This window comes from Platalea leucorodia (genome assembly GCF_965183815.1).
Source record: "Platalea leucorodia genome assembly, chromosome: 1".
NCBI classification, from domain to species: domain Eukaryota; kingdom Metazoa; phylum Chordata; class Aves; order Pelecaniformes; family Threskiornithidae; genus Platalea; species Platalea leucorodia.
Window position 1 is genome coordinate 149967502 of NC_138823.1, and position 19496 is coordinate 149986997.

General features: G+C 41.7%; 1 protein-coding gene across 1 annotated transcript in view; it reads left to right on the top strand.

The window, feature by feature from the left end:
• The window catches only part of GPR158 (G protein-coupled receptor 158), a gene marked incomplete at both ends in the record, with an annotated part of 211396 nt that overhangs the window by 138367 nt on the left and 53533 nt on the right, over nt 1-19496 (top strand). Inside the window, one exon of the mRNA XM_082307042.1 lies at nt 15736-15845. Within this exon, the coding sequence (XP_082163168.1) occupies nt 15736-15845 (110 nt within the window). The remainder of the gene's footprint in view (nt 1-15735; nt 15846-19496) is intronic.

A 19496-nucleotide genomic window follows, 5' to 3' on the forward strand; every position in this document is an offset into this window, starting at 1 on the left:
TGAGCATATGGACCTCAACTGTTATCACTGGAAGAACATAGCTTGAAGTTGGTTGTTTTCCAGGTTAAAGCATTAACTGTCAAGAACTTTCCTCAGAAACCTGATAATTGTTGCACTGAGGACAGGTGTGATTTTTTTGTCTAATCCCACTAAATTTTCAAAAGAAGAAAAAATTGACTCCTCTGAGTTTCTTTTTCTTATCCACAATTTATTTCTCTACAGTTATTTTACATGTTTGAAATAAAACAGAATTTTGATCACAAACCCCCAAACCCTAAGTTACAGAGAAAGCATAGTTCAGCAAAACAAACTGCAAGTTCTAATGCTGTTCTGGGTGTTTGAGTTAAAATCTTTAGGACCTGAAAAGGCTTCATATCATGTGAGAGAGAGGATTGAAGTTTTTAATGACAACTGAAAAAGATGTTAATGATCAAAGATATGCCCATCAAATACAACCTTACATCTCAAATGTTTTTGTGGTTTATCTGTTTCTTTTTGAAAAAGAAATTGCCCATGTCAGACAATTAAGAATTCATCAGTATGTTTACTTGTGCATTCGCCAATGCAGTTTTATGGAAAACCAGAATGTATGCAAAGGTTAGGAAATGCGATATTTGGAAGATGAGATGTGCCTATTATTGCTTAGGGATTTTACTGTTACTGATTTTTCAGGTGATGAGCAGCAATACAAATTGCTGAGGTGTCATGAATCTTTGTTTTCCAGAAGAAGAGAATTCATCAGCCTTGGTTTTCCCCAGTCAATGATTTCACAGTTTGCAACTCTCCTTTGATCTGACTCCTCTCTTTCCTGCACCATTGTACTCCAAACTTCTCACCGACTCCTCACTGACCTCCACAGACTCTTAAAAGTTTTTCAAGTCCACACTCAATTTCCTGAAGATCTGCTCCAAGATCCATCCCTCCTACTTTCCACTTCCATGCAGCATTTCCAAAGGGAGATTTTTGTTCTGATTTGTTGTACTGTTTATTCGGTTGCCACCTACACGTGTTGAAGCTTTTGAAGACCGCTCTTTCAGAGTCGAGTCTGTTGTTCTTGTACTATTAAAGAAATATTCCTCCTGAGGTCTGTTAAGAATTCTTCTTCTCAGGCTTCTCTGAGTTCATCCAGCTATGTTGCTGATGTATTGCTTCTTGACAGCTTGTGTTCAACATGGCTAGTCTGAGATCATTGCTTTTCATTTTAAGGCTTTTGCATTTTTCTTCTGTAATGGAACTGGCACCTGTCCATTCAGAACATAGCCCTCAATGGGCTAATGTCTGCGTTACTTTCATTGCCATCTTATTTCTGTGTTTCTGCATTCCCTGATGGTTACCTTAAAATTCATGAAACATACCTTGTGTTCTAGGCCCATTTCTTTCCTCGGCTGGATTCTTCTAGTTTTGTTTTTGTGTTGTTTTTTTTTTTTTTCTTTGAGATTCCCAGTTTAAAATGGTAGTAAATATTAAATTAGGCTAAGTAGTTCTGAAGACTTTTCCAGCTTGTTCTCTGTAGTATTTCAGAGTTGAAGGATGGGCTTTACGTGGTCTGCCAGGTTACTAGCTGCATGTGAACTGTAGAAAAGTCTTTCTCATTTGAGAAGGAGAGCATGCTGAGAGTGCTGAGAACTGTGAGTAAAACTTTGGAGCAGTAATTTACAGTGCAGGGTTTTTTTTAATTGATTTTAACTCTGAACATCACGTTTTACCCTTAGGCTCCCTTTATAGCCTGTGGAGAAAAGACTCTGGAGGCTGTCCTCTGGAGGACAGCGCTTGTAACCCACCTTAGGTGCCTGTAGAAGGATGCTGTGCATTGCCCTCTGCCTATGATGCTCTCCATTGAATACAGAGGGAGCTTAGGCTGCCTGTCTTGGACTTAGGCGTTTTACTTGTCTTCCCTAGCTCAGGTGTATAGAAGCTCCACTCCAGATGTCTATTTCCTATAGAATTATAGGGATTATAGAATAAAATCACGCTAGTTGAATGTAGTGAAGGAGAGTGAATATAGAGAATATGACTTTCTCACATACTGTGTGAAGGAGTATTTTGTGGCTCATGGAGATGCCGTGCAAACCCTTTTGCTCTAAAAGTCCATTTCAGGGTTGCTTAGGATTGCAGCAGATTGAACTTGATGAAGTTCTGTGTTGCTTTTCATAAAGAAGAAAACATCAGCACGGATATACTTAAATTGAATTATGCTGCTATTTTGGAATCACTGTGCTGTAGAATTGGTATGAAAAGTAGCTAACTTTTGAAACAGAATCATGATTTTGCAGGCAAAAAAGAAATCACAAGGAAAGCACCATATCTATTTCTGTATATAAATGTATAGATATATAAATATTCATACAAGCAAGTGATTAATTTTATATGTACAAACACACATATACACACACATCAACTGGAGAAGGGATTAGGAAATGTCTGTGTATGTAGTACTTACACTCAAAAAAAAAAGATTTGATGTTTTATTTACAACTATCCCCTCATATGCACATGCATACCCATAAACACAGAATCAAATTCTGCAGCACCATAATATCAATATATATCTATAGTCTACAGGATCTTGAAGTTTGTGAAAGCATTCATTTTTGCACCATCGAAGTATCTATTCTGTACTGCTTTTATTTATTTAAGAATATTTTCCTCCTCTGAAGCTCCATGACAGGTGGAGAAGTAGAGCTCATGTCTCCTGATGTCTATTTGTTCACCTTAACACAAGAACTTGAAAGGCTGGTGAGTCAGACTTCTCCGGTTAAGGGTTAAGTGTGCTGGTTAAACTCCATGAGAGGTAGGAAATCCTATCTCTAAAAGGCTAAAAATGTTATTGATTAATTGATCTCGCAGTATCTTGCATGTGCATGGCAAGGAATGTAAGGGCCCAGCTACCTCTGAATTCAAATTGAGATGCCAAGAGCTGGGAGCTCCTACATGAAAGAGATGCTTTTCTAAGGAGTCTTCAACTCCCAGCACTTCTTAGGTAGCAAGAGCAGTGGTGAGAAATGTGCTGGATCCTTTACAAACCTCGACAAATGGCAGCTCTTGTGACAACAAATGTGCGGTAGCAGAATTTATTTCTAGTATGTTTTCAGTGGCCAACTGACAATGAAAACAGGAAGACAGGAATTGTGCTGTAGTCTTCATTTGCCTGCATCTTGGAACCTAAATGCAGTGAGGAAATAAGAAACATGTTTCCATGAAAATGCTCTGTCTATAGTCCTTCCAGTAATCTCAGCTCTTCTCTAACTATAGAGCTGATTGATTGAGTTTTTTCTTTTCCGTCCATGCTTAAGAATCAGAATGGCAGAAATACATCACAGAATATAAGTTCTGCGAAGAAAAAGTTGCTAATGAAAATCTGGAAGCAAAGAGTTGTCTTAGGAACATATAAGAAAGGTCTTCTCCTTCACTGAGATCAGTCCCCTGCTCTTCCAGGCAACCATTGTAGTAATCCCACTCATACGTTTATGACGTTCACTTCTCCTTTATTAGGCCATTATTGAACTGCTGCTTTGCAGCATCCCTGAGCCACCTGTAGGTAAGTAAGTAGTGGCTTACCCATGGATGAGTCTGGGTTTCCAGAGAAGAGGACCCATAGTGCATGTGCCTACGCTCTGCACAGAAGAGGGCTGGTTCTGCAGGCTGCTCTGCTCCAGTGCTGCAGTGAGGAGTGGAGCTGATTTATGCTGTTCTTTAAAAATCACCTAGAGGTCATACGTGACTGAGAGAAAATTTCTGAAGAGCCTGATTGCTTTGAATCTAGAAATTTCTTTTTCTAAATTTCTTTTCATTTCTCAGTCATAAAATTTATCAATATCTGATCAACACCGGATAAATATTTTTCTTGTCTGGATTTATATTAAAAAATAATTTTCTTTTGACTAGAACGAAAGCACATGAGCACTCTAGCCCTCTTAGCCAAGAAAACTGTTCACAGTCTTTTGGAAGGGAGCAACTTTCATATCCGTGTGATACGAGAACTGTAAGAATGTCAATAGGAAGAGAAATAGTATTTCTTTCCTATTACTATACTCACTCCGCTATGGAGTGAATTTTGAGTTTGCAGCTGTGGCTGGTTTCTTCTGGACTTTGTTAATTACCCATAATTAATTAATTATATTAATGACATAATTTGTTTAGTATGGTTAATACGGATTTAAAACCAGTGGGATCATAGATCATGTCATCAGAGTATGTCACTCATTTTCACAACTCACCCAGTTACCTCTCTACTGAAGCCAATAGCTTCACCTTACCTGAAGCAGATTTCCCAGACAGGCATCCGTTCTTGATTTGGGAACATTATGGGCTGGAGCTTTCCCACCACTTCCTCTGGAGGTTTGTCACACTGTGGCCTTTGGCTTGTCCCCACTGCTGTTGTTGCTACAGGTACATAAGCTGAAAATGAAAAGTCGATAGTTCCAGCAGTGATGTCTGCAGTAAACTAATCAGCACTGGCTGGATTGAGATGTCCGGCTGGTATTTTGTGAAGAGAGGTTTTCTAAATTACTGGTTGTCAAAATAAATACCAACAAAAACTTTCCTGCAGGTGGTAACAGCCAGTTCTGTGTCCTACTCTTTGCTGTGGTTTAACAGGATATTTCAAAGACCTGCTCTGTCCCTACTGTCTTTTCCAAGTAACCATCTTAAAAGGTGGTGTCAATAAAATTCCTGCCTTAGCTCGTGAACCTGCCTAACGTGTAGTTCAGAGAGAGCATGCAGCCAGGAAGGAGGTATTCCTGAAAAACCTAAACCAGCGGGTAGTTTTTTCTCACACACTTAGTGTTAAATACTTCACTGGCTTTGTTAGATTAAGACCAGGAGATATGGTATTTTTGGAGCTCTAAATAGCTGCATGTTTTCTTTTTCCCAGGTAGAAGTCACTATTTGAAAATACTCACATAAAACCCTTCTCTGCACTGTATATTTGTAGGGATTTCAGCCCTATTGTAATGAAATGCAAAGGTCTATGTGAGTGTTTTATGACCTGTGTCTTGCATTAAGTATACTTGGCAAGTTGCTCTGAATAATTTAGTCTATTATGTCTTGATTTAGCTGCAGCTCTTGCAAGATTTATTTTAATATAGACTACTTTGCCATTATGTTTTTAAAAGGTTCCTTTTTCTTAAAATCACAGACAAGGTCTTAAAATGAATTGGTAGATTTTCCTTGTTTTTAATAAAATACTGTGTTGCATAGTGTCCTTCTTTATTCATAAAATGAAATTAGCATATTCTTAACCCTGTTGTTAAAATGTGTCAAGTATTTGGCAAATGACTGGCCTGAATAGATATCTTTTTCATTTTAGATGTTTCAGCTCCTTAAAATGATTATTTTTCTGCTGCTGGGGTGATCACAGCTTTGTTAAGAAAAGATGATAACAGTGCATCCAATAAGAAAGTTTTTATTGTTTCCACATCTGGAGTAGGTAAACTAGACATTCGGTTGAATGCTGTCATCTACCCAAGTGCCATGTCACACTGAAGAAAATCTATTTGAACTGATGAAAGAAGTAGCTGGATTGAAAAAGTTAACTGGTGGAGGAAGCAAATATTTTAGAAGATATTCTGACTTTACAATTTCCTTTGATTTCCCACTTTCATAATTTTGCATTGGTGTGAACGATTTTTGAAATGTGCATATGCATATATACCTGTTGCCTAGATAAAACATTCTGATGAAATTACTTCTATTAATTTTAGATTACATTTTTTGAATGAAACTATGAAAATAGAAGCATTGAATGGTTAAGGAGCTCAGTTTCTCCTCTACACTTCACTTGTGCTTCTTTTCTTATCCTTAGCATGCATGTGGCTGGAGCCCTGAATGTCCCACCTGCTTATCTTTGCTTTTAGTGTTGCTGCTGGCAGAGCATGTCTAATAATCTCCACTCAAAACCTGACCATTTGCTTCATCAGGAAACCCACATTATCACATATTTTTCAATATTTAACTGGAAAGTAATCCAAGGCCTTTGTGTATAAGTTTAGGAAGAAGAAACATCAAGAGAGTGCAGAGCATCAACGTGATCTACACGGCTCTTAACATTTGCAGGTCTTTTTGAACACAGAGAGCCAGATATTTTTTTAAATATTTGGGTGGTTGCCTTTTAATGAAGTCAAAGGCTTCTAGTTCCCTGGCTAGTTCCTAAGTATCTTTAAAATCAGGTCAATGACTAGACATTAATTTTGTGCTTCAAGGCTGCGGCTGGTGACCTACATGAGTCAGGAAAAACATTTTTCCCCCGTGCACAGTTAGCTACATGGATTCTGGTGGGCTTTAAATTTTCAAACACAACAGTTGTTTCTGTTTTTAAAAATCTTGTTTAAATAGATTTTAAACCTTCTGTGGTAATGTGTTGATTCCAGTGGAAACTTCTGACTTCCAGCCAAGTCCACATCTGGCCAACTTGAAATCTCTGAACTGCTGAGATCAGCCAACTCTCACGTCGTCAGGGACTGACTTCTGAGGCTGTTCAGGCTGCTGTTAGGGTAACTGTATTAAAGAATGTGAGGCTGTCAGAAGTGAGCCAATATATGTATGAGGGATACATACAGACCAAAGACAGAGAAATAACTGGCACATCAAAGCAGATGGATAAGAAGATCCATTGGGCCAACCAAGCCCATTTCTCTTTGGATTCCCTGAAAAGTATTTTCTTGCGGCTTTTGCTTTATAGTGGTGGTGGAGCAGAAATACACTTGAATGAGAACAAGGAAAGAGTAGTATACAATTCCGACTTTATTTTCTCTTCTCTCTTAAGATGGAATGTGACTAGAGCTATTGTATAGATTTTTATTCTGTTTCAGTGTTGGGTTTTTCAGTGTTAAGTGTTATATTCATTGTGCTGCACCTTGTCATGGTCTCAAGGGAACTTCTGAGCTTCAGAGCTTCTCCCTGTCTTGTACTGAGTGCTGCAGAAGCATCCAATAACTCACAGTGGTCAGGAAGACACCTTTCCTGGGCAAACATTTGCCACCACCAGCAGCTCAGTGCCTGTAGCCCCTTAGGCTGGGAGACCTAATACTTCCTGAATGACCATGTTTTACTGTTTTAGGATCACCACTCCCTGGGCCAGTGCCATTGAAATCTCTCTTTGTATTTGAGAAGTTTACAGTTAAAGATAAATAGTTTATTCTATTACAGTGAAAAGCTAGGTGTTAATTTCTGTGTTTGGAGATCGATATAGAGAATGTATGTGATAACCCGTCTCTTGATTTAGCTTGGTTTCAAGGTGATTTCTGTTTCTCAGTTCCCCAGATGGTTCCCAGAGCTGCCTGGGGCAGGGGTCTAGTCCTTTTGGTAATACTAGTTCTTACATTTTTCTTTCCCCAAAGAGGATACAGACTTAGTGTGTTGTCTTTCTTTTTATCCCCTTTCTCTTCTTGGTTGTGAATTCACCCTTGGGGAACCCTACAACCCTTAGCATTTATAACTGATTCGGCCAGGGCATCAATTTATGTCTCTCATAAGCTAAGGAAGTGTTTTCTGACAAAGGTTTAGACATTATTAGAAAAAAAAAAAATAGAATGCCCTTCTCTACTGCGTGGGCCTTGTTAGGCGTAACACTTCATTTGTTGTGAACAAATCTGTTTACAGGGTGCAAGCATGTCTCTCTTTAGAGGCATTGTGGATTATATGTTAACATTTTATTACTCAACTTTAGAATACTATTCATTAGGCCAATGTAAATAGGAATAGTGAAGCTGGATCATTAGTAACTCTAAGTAAAAGCTAGAATTTATGGCAAATAAATGCATTTTCAGGCCATGTGTTCAGGTCACTTATAAATGAATATTTCCAGAGCTGGTAGGATCTGTGACATATCACTTTTTCACTTCAAATTGCAGGAAAGACATGACGGCATCTTGGAAGTCATGTGGACATCTATTTTCTGCAAAATAACCTGTCAAGCGTTAGCTGAGATCTGCCTCATGAACAGGAAAAAAAAAGAGGGAGAATAGTTGAAGACATATCAATAAAAAGACATTCTAAGTATGCAGTCTTGTGTCAAACTAGAATGATCTTGAAGGTTCTGTTTGCTTAATCACCAGATAAATCTCTCAGGAGGCTAAATGAGCTCCACTGTAAAAAATATGTTCCATAAAGAGCTTTAGAGATCCGCTGTTACTGCCTGATGGGGATGAATCCAAAGTATAATAAAACTTAGTGATAGCAAAGCATTTTGATGAATCAAGTTCTAGAAGTCTGTCCTTGTATTTTACACCAGTGCTGGTGGTTATGCGCTTATACTGCATCGTGGACTTCCAAAAGACTTTACAGGCAAGACATCTCTTTGCTGAAATACAGCCAGAGGCTTAATATATGTTTTAAGACAGGTGATGGAGAAAACCTATCTACAGTTGAAAGTATAGTGGGAGGGAAAAGAGGATTTCAGTAGGCAGAGTTTCAAGCTGGACTTTGTGTGGGCGGCTAGGAAGAACTTATCTTCTTTTATGAAGAAACCCAAAAGATCATAAATGGCCGTAAGTATTTTGACTTTGACATACATCTTATCTGAAATGCATTGCCCCCAGCAGCAGAGTGCCTCCAACGCTGTTACTGTGGAGTTGATTCAGTTCCAATTCAGAGGCAAGAATAAACCCTACTGTGGTTTCCTGCAGTGACTGTGTGCTTTATAAGGCATTGAGCTAATGATCCAGCACAACTCTGCTTTAAAATTGTGAGATTTGCAAGGGTAACAGGGTTTGGTGGTACTGTGTGTCCATAGGCCCATTAGAATAAAATGTTATGGCTTAAAAAGCACATGTGGTTTAAAAACAATGGGATGGAGATGGAAGGAAGTGTTCTTATATAATTAGCCTAAGTACATATTCAGCTGTTATCATACCTCTAAAATGTTTTGTGTAGTTGCACCGGAAATATTTGTTGGTAGTATGGGATTGGATAATGAGTTGTGCATTCACTAATATTTAAGCAGATGCTCTGAGCTGTGAATCATGTTTCGAACAGTGGTATGTGGTGCCCGTAGTGTACACAGGCTCATGAATGCCTTCATTCATGCCCATCTGTTAAGATGGCAGTGTGCCCACCTACAAGTGGATTGGTCCCTTTTCTAGAAAGCATAGTGCCAGACTGTTATGAGTTTGGATGGCAAGCTTATCTAACATTGCAAACAGCATCTCTGTTGCGGGAAATCCCTCCTCAGTATTAGGACTGAAGCATTATTAGGTGACTTGATGTACTAGGTTACCTTGGAGGATATTTTATGTGTTAAAAGAAACTACTGAAACATGGCAGAAGAAAGAAGAGTGCCCATCTCAAAGCACGGCAGGATACTGAGAGGAAGCATCTGATGGCTTGTTCTGTAGCAGAATTGCCTAGAGACAGCCCAAGACAGCTATTGCAGTCAGGCAAGGGCAGATGGCATTGGGCAGTGGAACAGATCGGATGGATCTCTTCACAATATCTCCTAGATGCTTGTTAATGGAATTAGCCCAAAAGGCATTATCTTAAATGCCTGCGTCATGTCCTGCATTGAACTGTGCAGAGTACTTGCAGCAAATTCTGAAGTTAAATAAAAAAAGTAGGTAGTTTTCCTGTAAAGCTTTTTGTGTTAACTGGGCACAATTTTAAGAGAATTTTAGTTATTTGAAAATGAGAAAAAAATTAATACTTTTGCATGGCTTTTATCTAAAGTAGGTGACTTTCACCTCGGATCCATAACCAGATGATGCTGATGCTCAAATTTTAAGCCCTGTATCTCATTTCCATGTATTTAACATGGATAACATCCCTACCCACGGCACTGGGAACTAAATGATCTTTAGAGATCCCTTCCAACCCAAATTGTTCTGTGATTCTACAACTGAGGGCAAAAATAAGAAGAGTTCAAAAGTGAACACTTTGGGTTTTTTTGAGTTAAGGTCCTGCTCAAAATTTTTCGTGCTTAGGTTTAGGATTTGTAGGAGTGAGAATTCCATGTATTTTTTAAAATATTTGTTCTTTGACTTCTGATCTTTTGAGACATCATAACATTGCCCGTTCCCTCTCAAGGTGGAGTATAGAAATTTGATGATTGAAAAGGAAAATGAGTTTTTGATCTATTCATATGATTTTTATGGTTTAAGAATCAGAGTAAAAAGCAACTTGTCTTAAATATATTACAAAATTGTTAGAGCTGGCTACAGAGTGTTTGGCTTAGTCATTCTAGTGCAAATTATTAATTGACATATAGTGAAGCAACTTCCCTAAAATAAATCCGAAGTACCTTCCTAGTCAGTGAAGATGTGATGTGAAGCCTTTAGGCCAAGATTCTGTCCAAGTAGCTGAAGTCCTGAACTTCTTCGGGGTTCTTCAAGGTACCTGCCTTTATCCGTGGGTTATCTATGGAACTCGCATTAGTAGGACTGATTTACTAGACCCCTACAATGTACGTGGAAATTGTATGCCTGATCTAGGCAGACTGAATCCCAGTCAATGCACCTTGGGGAACTGCACAGTATTAATTAAAATATTTTCGCCTGGATCTGGTGCCCAAGGTGAAGGGCAAAATTAATCATCTTATAATGTGCACAGTAAAGTTAATCTGAAAAACAAAAGAATATTTTGTGTTGTGTGGAAGTATTGCTCACTATTAACATTATAAAGCTCTGATTTCTTTTTCCTTTTGAACATTAAATTGTTCAATGTTCGTTCTCTTTGCACTTTTACTGTCCTACCTGTCCTTATAACAAAAATTTGCCGTAGTGGGCGGGGTGCCTGTATCGACTTCAGCCATTGTCTTTAGAGAGCGTGTGTGCCTGTTCATCATGTCAGCTGAATAACTGAGCTGGCTGAACGCTGTGTCAGCAAGCTAAGTCTCTCTTCCGTGTCTGTAATTCTCCAGCTCTAAACATACTTGACAGTTAGCTCATGACCTTAGAAAGTCTTTTCATCTCTGACTCCACAAGTGGTAGCATGACTACTGGGCCAATGTTTTGGCAAGGGTAATAATAGCTTAAAACACATTGAGGTTAAAAGCAAACATCTAAATGCATTTGTCCAAATGACAAAGAGGAGCCACAGTTTATGAAGTCTCACGCACAGCTGCATAACTGCTACATGAACAGGCACTGTCTGACTTCTCTTCTTCTGGTTTCCAAATATTTTTTCCCCAGATCTTTGTTGTTTGAGGAATACAAACTGATGCCTAGTATTTAAATGGATTTCAGGAGCTGGTGAAACAGAGGATATCACATTTCCTTATGTATAGTAAATAGGTTTTGTGACATGCATCAGCAAAAAACTACAGGCCAGTCAGCCTCACCTCCATCCCTGGGAAGGTGATGGAACAGCTCATTCTGGATGTCATCTTTAAGCATGTGGAGGAAAAGAAGGTTATCAGGAGTGGTCAACATGGATTCAGCAAGGGGAAATCATGCTTCACCAATCTGATAGCCTTCTATGATGGCATGACTGGCTGGGTAGACGAGGGGAGAGCAGTGGATGTTGTCTACCTTGACTCCAGCAAGGCTTTTGACACTGTCTCCCATAACATCCTCATAGGTAAGCTCAGGAAGTGTGGGTGAGTGGACAGTGAGATGGACTGAGAACTGGCTGAATGGCGGAGCTCAGAGGGTTGTCATCAGTGGGACAGTCTAGTTGGAGGCCTGTAGCTAGCGATGTTCCCCAGGGGTCAGTATTGGGTCCAGTCTTGTTCAACTTATTCATCAATGACCTGGATGAAGGGACAGAGTGTACCCTTAGCAAGTTTGCTGATGATACAAAACTGGGAGGAGTGGCTGATACACCAGAAGGCTGTGCTGTCATTCAGCGAGACCTGGACAGGCTAGAGTGCTGGGCGGAGAGGAATCTAATAAAGTTCAACAAAGGCAAGTGTAGGCTCCTGCACCTAGGGAGGAATAACCCCTTGCACCAGTACAGGTTAGGGGTTGACCTGCTGGAAAGCAGCTCTGCGGAGAAGGACCTGGGAGTCCTGGTAGACAACAAGTTAACCATGAGCCAGCAGTGTGCCCTTGCAGCCAAGAAGGCCAGTGGTATCCTGGGGTGCATTAGGAAGAGTGTGGCCAGCAGGTCAAGGGAGGTTATCCTCCCCCTCTACTCTGCCCCGGTGAGGCCACATCTGGAGCACTGTGTCCAGTTCTGGGCTCCCCAGTTCAAGAAAGACAAGGAACTACTGGAGAGAGGCCAGCGGAGGGCTACGAAGATGATTAGGGGACTGGAGCATCTCCTATGAGGAAAGGCTGAGAGAGCTGAGTCTGTTTAGCCTGGAGAAGAGGAGACTGAGAGGGGATCTTATCAATGCTTACAAATATCTTAAGGGTGGGTCTCAGGAGGATGGGGTCAGACTCTTTTCAGTGGTGCCCAGCAACAGGATAAGGGGCAACGGGCACAAACTGAAACACAGGAACTTCCATCTGAATATGAGGAAAAACTAGTTTACTTTGCGGGTGACAGAGCACTGGAACAGGCTGCCCAGAGAAGTTGTAGAGTCTCCTTCTCTGGACATACTCAAAACCCACCTGGATGTGACCCTGTGCAACCTGCTCTAGGTGAACCTGCTTTAGCAGGGGGGTTGGACTAGACGATTTCCAGAAGTCCCTTCCAACCCCAACCATTCTGTCATTCTGTGAAAACCTCTAAGCATTTTTAATGAGATTTATGCTGCTGTCATGGTCTAATGCATTATAAAAGCAAAAAGAGAAAATGAATTCTTGTCAGATTTTTGATGGGCAGAGTAGTCTTGTAGAACTGCAGAGGGATTCCCTTGTTCTCTTCAGAGAAGCCTGGGTATGTGGGTGAATCCTGTGCTCATCCTGTGCTCTTAGCTCAGAGCTCAGCAACCTATTGCTGCATATTGTGTATCACTTTAAGGAAGGCTTGTCTCTGGGAAGAACAGTAGGGAATGAGGGTTTTGGTAACCAGAAGGTAGAAGAGGCTGATATGAAACAAAACCAAGACTTCTCTGTGTTATTTTTCTTTTTTTTGTGTGTTCTTTAGCTAGGGCGAGTGAGGGATGGAGTGCAGCAGCCATACTTTTCACCAGATATATGTTCTTTGCAAGAATGTGATTCCACTAAGATGAAAAACTTGAGCATGGCGTACTGAGCTTCCAGGTGTACTGAGCTTCCAGGGCAGTGTTTCTGTAGCCCCTTGGCTCCAATCCATTAGAGATTATTCAATTTAAAAATTGTGTCCCTAAAATTCACTGTGGTTATAAGAGACTTAATGCTGACAAAAGCTTAGAGAGGGCAGTCAACTGAACATCTTAGGTAGCCCTGACGGGAGGGACATACCCTTCGAGTAACCTTCTGGAAAGCCTAAGAAGCAAGCAAAACATAAGTATAGCAATTCTTGCTGTTCAAAGCCTTGGTCTATGCCAGACCACATGCAAGTTATTGAAGAATAGGTAGAAATGGATGTTGACCCTTGGGAGGGCATTGCAACTGTTCTCTATTGTACAAACATAGGAAGAGATTTTCAAAAGACCCAAAAGGGAATCAAACTTGGATCAAGTCTTTGACAGCTTACGCAATGTACTTGACCACTGGGAAAAGGAGTAGTTCAAATGTGTCTGCATTCAAATGGGGAAATGAGAACAGTTTTCGCCAACAGAGCCTTGCCTCTGCAGCCTTCCCGGTGAGCTGCCACATGCCAGCTCACACCATGCTGCATTGGAAGTGGTGTTTTCTCGGTTGATAGCTAGCCAAATGCCTCAGCTGCTCATACAAATGGTTCAATGCAAATCAATGAGATTTGCTAGACACAAGCAGTTAATATTTCAACAAGCAACTGCAGATAAAATTGCTGTGTCAGATTTTATGGCAAAGAGAACTGTTGCCCTTGTTCAGAAAATTCTGTGCCTGGAAAGTTTTCAGACCTTCCCATTCCAATCATCTGAAAAATTCTTCTTTCAGATCAACTTTGAAATGTTTGGAGCCTCTGCATGCCAGTCTTTTTTGGCATTGTTTTTCTAGTTTGGAAGAATTGAAGATGAAACAGGGTGTTTTCTACCCCCTGGCAAACCTCAGGAGGCAGGTTACTGCTACAGACTTTGCTCTGGTTCTGCAGCTGTCTTAATGTGTATAGCTGTGTATTAGGATAAGAGGTCACTACTATCATTCAGGTCTTTCTGAGAAATTTCTTGCTGGATGCTCTATTTACACAAGCATGTTCATGTGTGTGTGGATGCATTTTGGTTTTCCAGCTGATTTTCCAAGAAGTGGGCCTTTTGCTGCACGCTGTTCCCTTCCCGACATGCAGAATTTGTCAGTTTACCAGAAAATGTCTACCTTGAAACATGTCAGTCCAGTAACAGTGAAAAAAGTGGATTAAATTTGGCATCGTGGTTTGATTCAACAAACCATATTTTTTTAAAGAAATAGCTTGATTTTGCTGTAAAAAAACATGCTAGCGAAGCACAGCAGTTTCTTCTATCTCTCTCAGCCCACATGTCTGCCATTTTTGTCCCCACTCTCCTAAATATGTCTATGTCACCCAAAGGACATAGTCCTGGGCTTTCGGCCAATATCCTGGGCTTGAATTCCCACATAGAAAAGCATTTACTTAGGAAAATAATATCATGTGGCAGCCGGTAGGCACAATACTACCTCTACTGCCAGAATGTACTGACTCTAAATGAAGCTGTGGCAGATGGCCTGAAATGTTTCGGTGCTTTCTTCCTCTAGACCAGGATTACCCAATTGATTTGTACTACAGTGCATTGGGTCGTTTTACCAGGTTCTGGTCAGATGGGTGGGATGCACTGGATCTAGCTTTGCTGGACCAAGCAGGGTCTGCAGGTGGGGTGAGGGCAGTGTACAGCCAAATCCCTGGGGCAGCAGGCTCCTGGTGGGGCCAGGCAAGTGGGAAGGAGTATGAGATCATCCTTCAGGACACCAGCGACAACATCTGTTGGAATGAGAAGAAATGGCCTCCTGGTTCAGATCGTGACTGAGACCACCATTTGAGCAGCTCTGTTTTAGATAAGGGTGGCATTTTGCTTGGTAATGATGCTTTTATATGCACTATACCTGCAGAAGTAGCTTTATGTCACTGTTCATTGAGTGTTGTCCTCATGCATGGTGCTTGGTAGATAGAGCAAAAGGCCAGTAGGACCTTTCTGTTGTGATCAGAGAAAGCCATAAGTGAACAAAAAGGTTATTTTCGCTAAGGAAGTGGTGATACCTAGGGTGATTTGGTATAGCTTAGGGAAAATATATGGGGAAGAATAAGAAATAGTCAAATATGACATCAAGATTTTGGGGTTTTGGACAGAGGGAGGCTAGTGCAATCATTTTTAGTGTGGCAGAATAGTTGGCAGAGAAGAATGAGCAACTGTCATTTTGCTAGGTTTATTAGAAGGAGTGACTTTGAAGTGTAACCTAGTAAATACAGCCCATCAAACGAGAATTAGGCCAGCTGCATATTACTGGAATAGCTCAAGGAAAATGTCCTTGTCTGTTCTATCCTCTTCTCTGGGTACATGTTTTCACTCAGTCAAGAAAAGTCAGTGGAATTGCATTTAAAGGTGTTGTCACTTCACAGTCTGTCACAGGGCTTTTGCCAGCTCCCTTCAAAAGGAGTTTGTGCCTAGAACTGTGCCAGCTGGTTGATCTGATCATCCCGTCACTTTACTAGAAAATCTAAATATATAGCAGTACGAGCTGAAATATGTCTGCTGTCCTGTTTTGCAACTATTCTGCATTTGAATGAAGAACTACTTTCACATTGAAGTGGTACTGAAGCTCTCTCTGTCTTTCTGTTCTATAGGTTGTCATTTTGTATTTTGAGCCAAGTGTATTTCGCTGTGTTCTCCTAAGATGGGTTCGTCTTCTGGGCTTTGCTACTGTTTATGGAACTGTGACGCTCAAACTGCACAGGTATTTCACATATTATTAATTTCCATCTCTGTGGGAGTATGTGCAATCTGTGTGGGTACTTAGATGGAAGAGCTGCAAACATTACGATAAACAAGCGCCGTTTCTGATTTTTAAAACCACTGTGTATTTCTCCTCACTGTTCCTGCTCAAATTATTTGCTTCTAATCCCAGTACAGAACTATGAATGCAGACAGGATTTGATGAAAAATGTATGTCAGCTGTAAAATTGTGCAAGAACCCCTTTTCACAGAAGGTGAACATATCTTGCTTGGATATAGGAAAATACAAAAGTGTTCATAGAGTGTTCAAAAGTGTTCAAAAGTTTTCCTGTAAAGTGTTCATAGAAAGATTATTTCTAAGTGTTTAGATACAGCAATGGTGGGTAAAACAGTACACTATGGTTTATATACTTACTGTTTTCTTAAGCCTCATAAGATCATTTGCAGATCATCTTGAGTGCCATTACGCGGCACGTGTGGGACAACCCGGGAGATCAGGCCCAGCCAGCATGGGTTTATGAAAGGAAGGTCCTGCTTCACTAACCTGGTCTCCTTCTATGACAAGGTGACCCGCTTAGTGGATGAGGGGAAGGCTGCGGGTGTTGTCTACCTGGACTTTAGTAAGGCCTTTGACACTGTCTCCCACAGCATTCTCCTGGAGAAGCTGGCTGCACACGGCTTGGATAAGTGCACTCTGTGCTGGGTTAAAAAACGGCTGGACGGCCGAGCCCAGAGAGTGGTGGTGAATGGAGTCAAATCCAGTTGGCGGCCGGTCATGAGTGGTGTTCCCCAGGGCCAAGTGTTGGGGCCGGTCCTGTTCAATATCTTCATTGATGATCTGGATGAGGGGATCAAGTGCACCCTCAGTAAGTTTGCAGATGACACCAAGTTGGTTGGAAGTGTCAATCTGCTGGAGGGTAGGAAGGCCCTGCAGAGGGACCTGGACAGGCTGGATCATTGGGCCGGGGCCAACTGCATGAGATTCAACAAGGCTCAGTGCCGGGTCCTGCACTTGGCTCACAACAACCCCAAGCAATGCTCCAGGCTTGGGGAGGAGTGGCTGGAGAGCTGCCTGGCGGAAAAGGACCTGGGGGTGTTGGTTGACAGCCACCTGAACATGAGCCAGCAGTGTGCCCAGGTGGCCAAGAGGGCCAATGGCATCCTGGCCTGTATCAAGAATAGCGTGGCCAGCAGGACCAGGGCGGTGATAGTGCCCCTATACTCGGCACTGGTGAGGCCATACCTCGAGTACTGTGTTCAGTTTTGGGCCCCTCACTACAAGAAGGACATGGAGGTGCTGGAGCATGTCCAAATGAATGAAGCTGGTGAAGGGTCTAGAGCACAAGTGTTATGAGGAGCAGCTGAGGGAGCTGGGGTTGTTTAGTCTGGAGAAGAGGAGGCTGAGGGGAGACCTTATTGGTCTCTACAACTACCTGAAAGGAGGCTGTAGCGAGGTGGGGGTTGGTCTCTTCTCCCTAGTAACAAGTGATAGAATGAGAGGAAACAGCCTCAAGCTGTGCCAGGGGAGGTTTAGGTTGGATATTAGGAAAAACTTCTTCACCCGAGAGGGTAGTCAGGGATTGGAACAGGGTGCCCAGGGAAGTGGTTGAGTCTCCATTGTCCTGGTTTCAGCTGGGATAGAGTTAATTTTCGTCTTGGTAGCCGGTATGGGGCTGTGTTTTGGGTTTGGGATGAGAACAAGTCGATGATACACTGATGCTTTGGTTCTTGCTAAGTAGTGCTAAGCTGTTGCTAAAGAGTTGCTAAGTGGTGCTCACACTGGTCAAGGACTTTTCAGCTTCCCCTGCTCTGCCGGGGGCACAAGAAGCTGGGAGGGGGCACAGCCGGGGGGGTGCTGACCCAGACTGGCCCAAGGGCTATTCCGTACCATATGACGTCATGCTCAGTATATATAAGCTGGGGTAAGAAGGAAGGGGGGACATTCGGCGTGATGGCGTTTGTCTTCCCGAGTAACCGTTACGCGTGATGCAGCCCTGCTTTCCTGGGGATGGCTGAACACCTGCCTGCCCATGGGAAGTAGTGAATGAGTTCCTTGCTTTGCTTTGTTTGCGTGCACGGTTTTTGCTTTGCCTATTTAACTGTTCTAATTTATTTTACTTCAATTATTAAACTGTTCTTATCTCAACCCACGAGTTTTCTCCCTTTTACCCTTCTGATTCTCTCCCCCATCCCACTGGTGGGGAGTGAGCGAGCGGCTGCGTGGTGCTTAGTTGCTGGCTGGGGTTAAACCACGACATCTATCCCTGGAGGTATTTAAAAGATGGGTAGATGTGGTGCTCGAGGACATGGTTTATTGGTGAACTTGGCAGTGTTAGGTTAACAGTTGGACTCGATGATCTTAAGGGTCTTTTCCAACCTTAACGATCCTATGATTCTATAAGTCAAGGGCTGCTTTCTTCAGGCAATCAGAGCAGACAGGCTGCATGCTCATGAGCCTGCCAGCAAAAATGTGTGGGAAATTCTGGGTTCTACGGGGTTGGCAGTGCATTCACGTGCAATTCAGACTTTAAGATTCAGAGACCCAACTTCAAATTCCACTTCTACAGTCCCCTTTAAAGTTGAAGCCTTTTCTGGCTATGCTTGATAAAATCCTAATGATTTTTCCTCTCTAAACTTTAGTGAAAAAAATTACTGATGCATTCTGTATTTTTAGTGAAGCCAAGAGAAATGCAGTATGTGTTTATTGGTACTTAGACATCTTGAATGAAGTAGGCTTGCTGATCGTCTTATCCTAGTTTCATTATGGTGTTGGCATGTTAGATAAGGAAAGTTTGATATTGTGCTCGTAAACTGAATGAGGACTGATGGTATCCTGTGTTTCATGTTGCATTATTGGCTTGTCACATTTCAGGTGGAAAACCCTGCTTTCCCATTGAAATAGAGCCTCTTCGTGCAGCTCCATTTTGTTTGTGTCCCTGGTTACAAGTGTACACTTTGGCTGGTAAACTCTTGACTCTATAATGCTATGTCTGGCCACATCTTCACATTGAAATTCATCCAGAAAATCCCACACCCTCATGGTCTTTCCTGGGTTGTACAATTTCTGATGCAAAAAGAATAACAACTAGAGCACTATAGAAAAGATGTAACACAACTGGTGATTTTGCTTGGGTGGTTTATTATCTGTAGGTCAGATATATAGAGAAACAGCCTAAGACTATGGAAGACTCACATCATTGTTGCAGTTTTGCTACCCTAACAGGTTGTTTATATGATTTTACATGGTGAGAGGAAGCAATATCCTGACAGAGGAGATGATCTTCCATTTATATGAAGTGAGGACAGACTGCAAAATTGGGCACAAAATCTTGCACTTCTGCTTTGCTCATTCAGCTCTTTGGTGTTACTTGGCACCCGTGCTGACAGGCTCAGCAAATGGGACCAAGATTGAACAAGAAACCAAGAATGAACTACATCCTCATCCTTGATCAGCACAATACAATGAAGGCTAGCAGCAGACTGGACTGTATCAATAGGACTGCAGCCAGAAAATTGAGGGAAGTGATTGTTCTCCTTTACTCAGCATGCCTTAGGCCGTATCCACAATGCTGTGTCCAGTTTGGACTCTCCCAAGACATCAGTGAACTTGAGTGAGTTCAGTGAAAGGCCATCAAGATGGTCAGGGATTGGA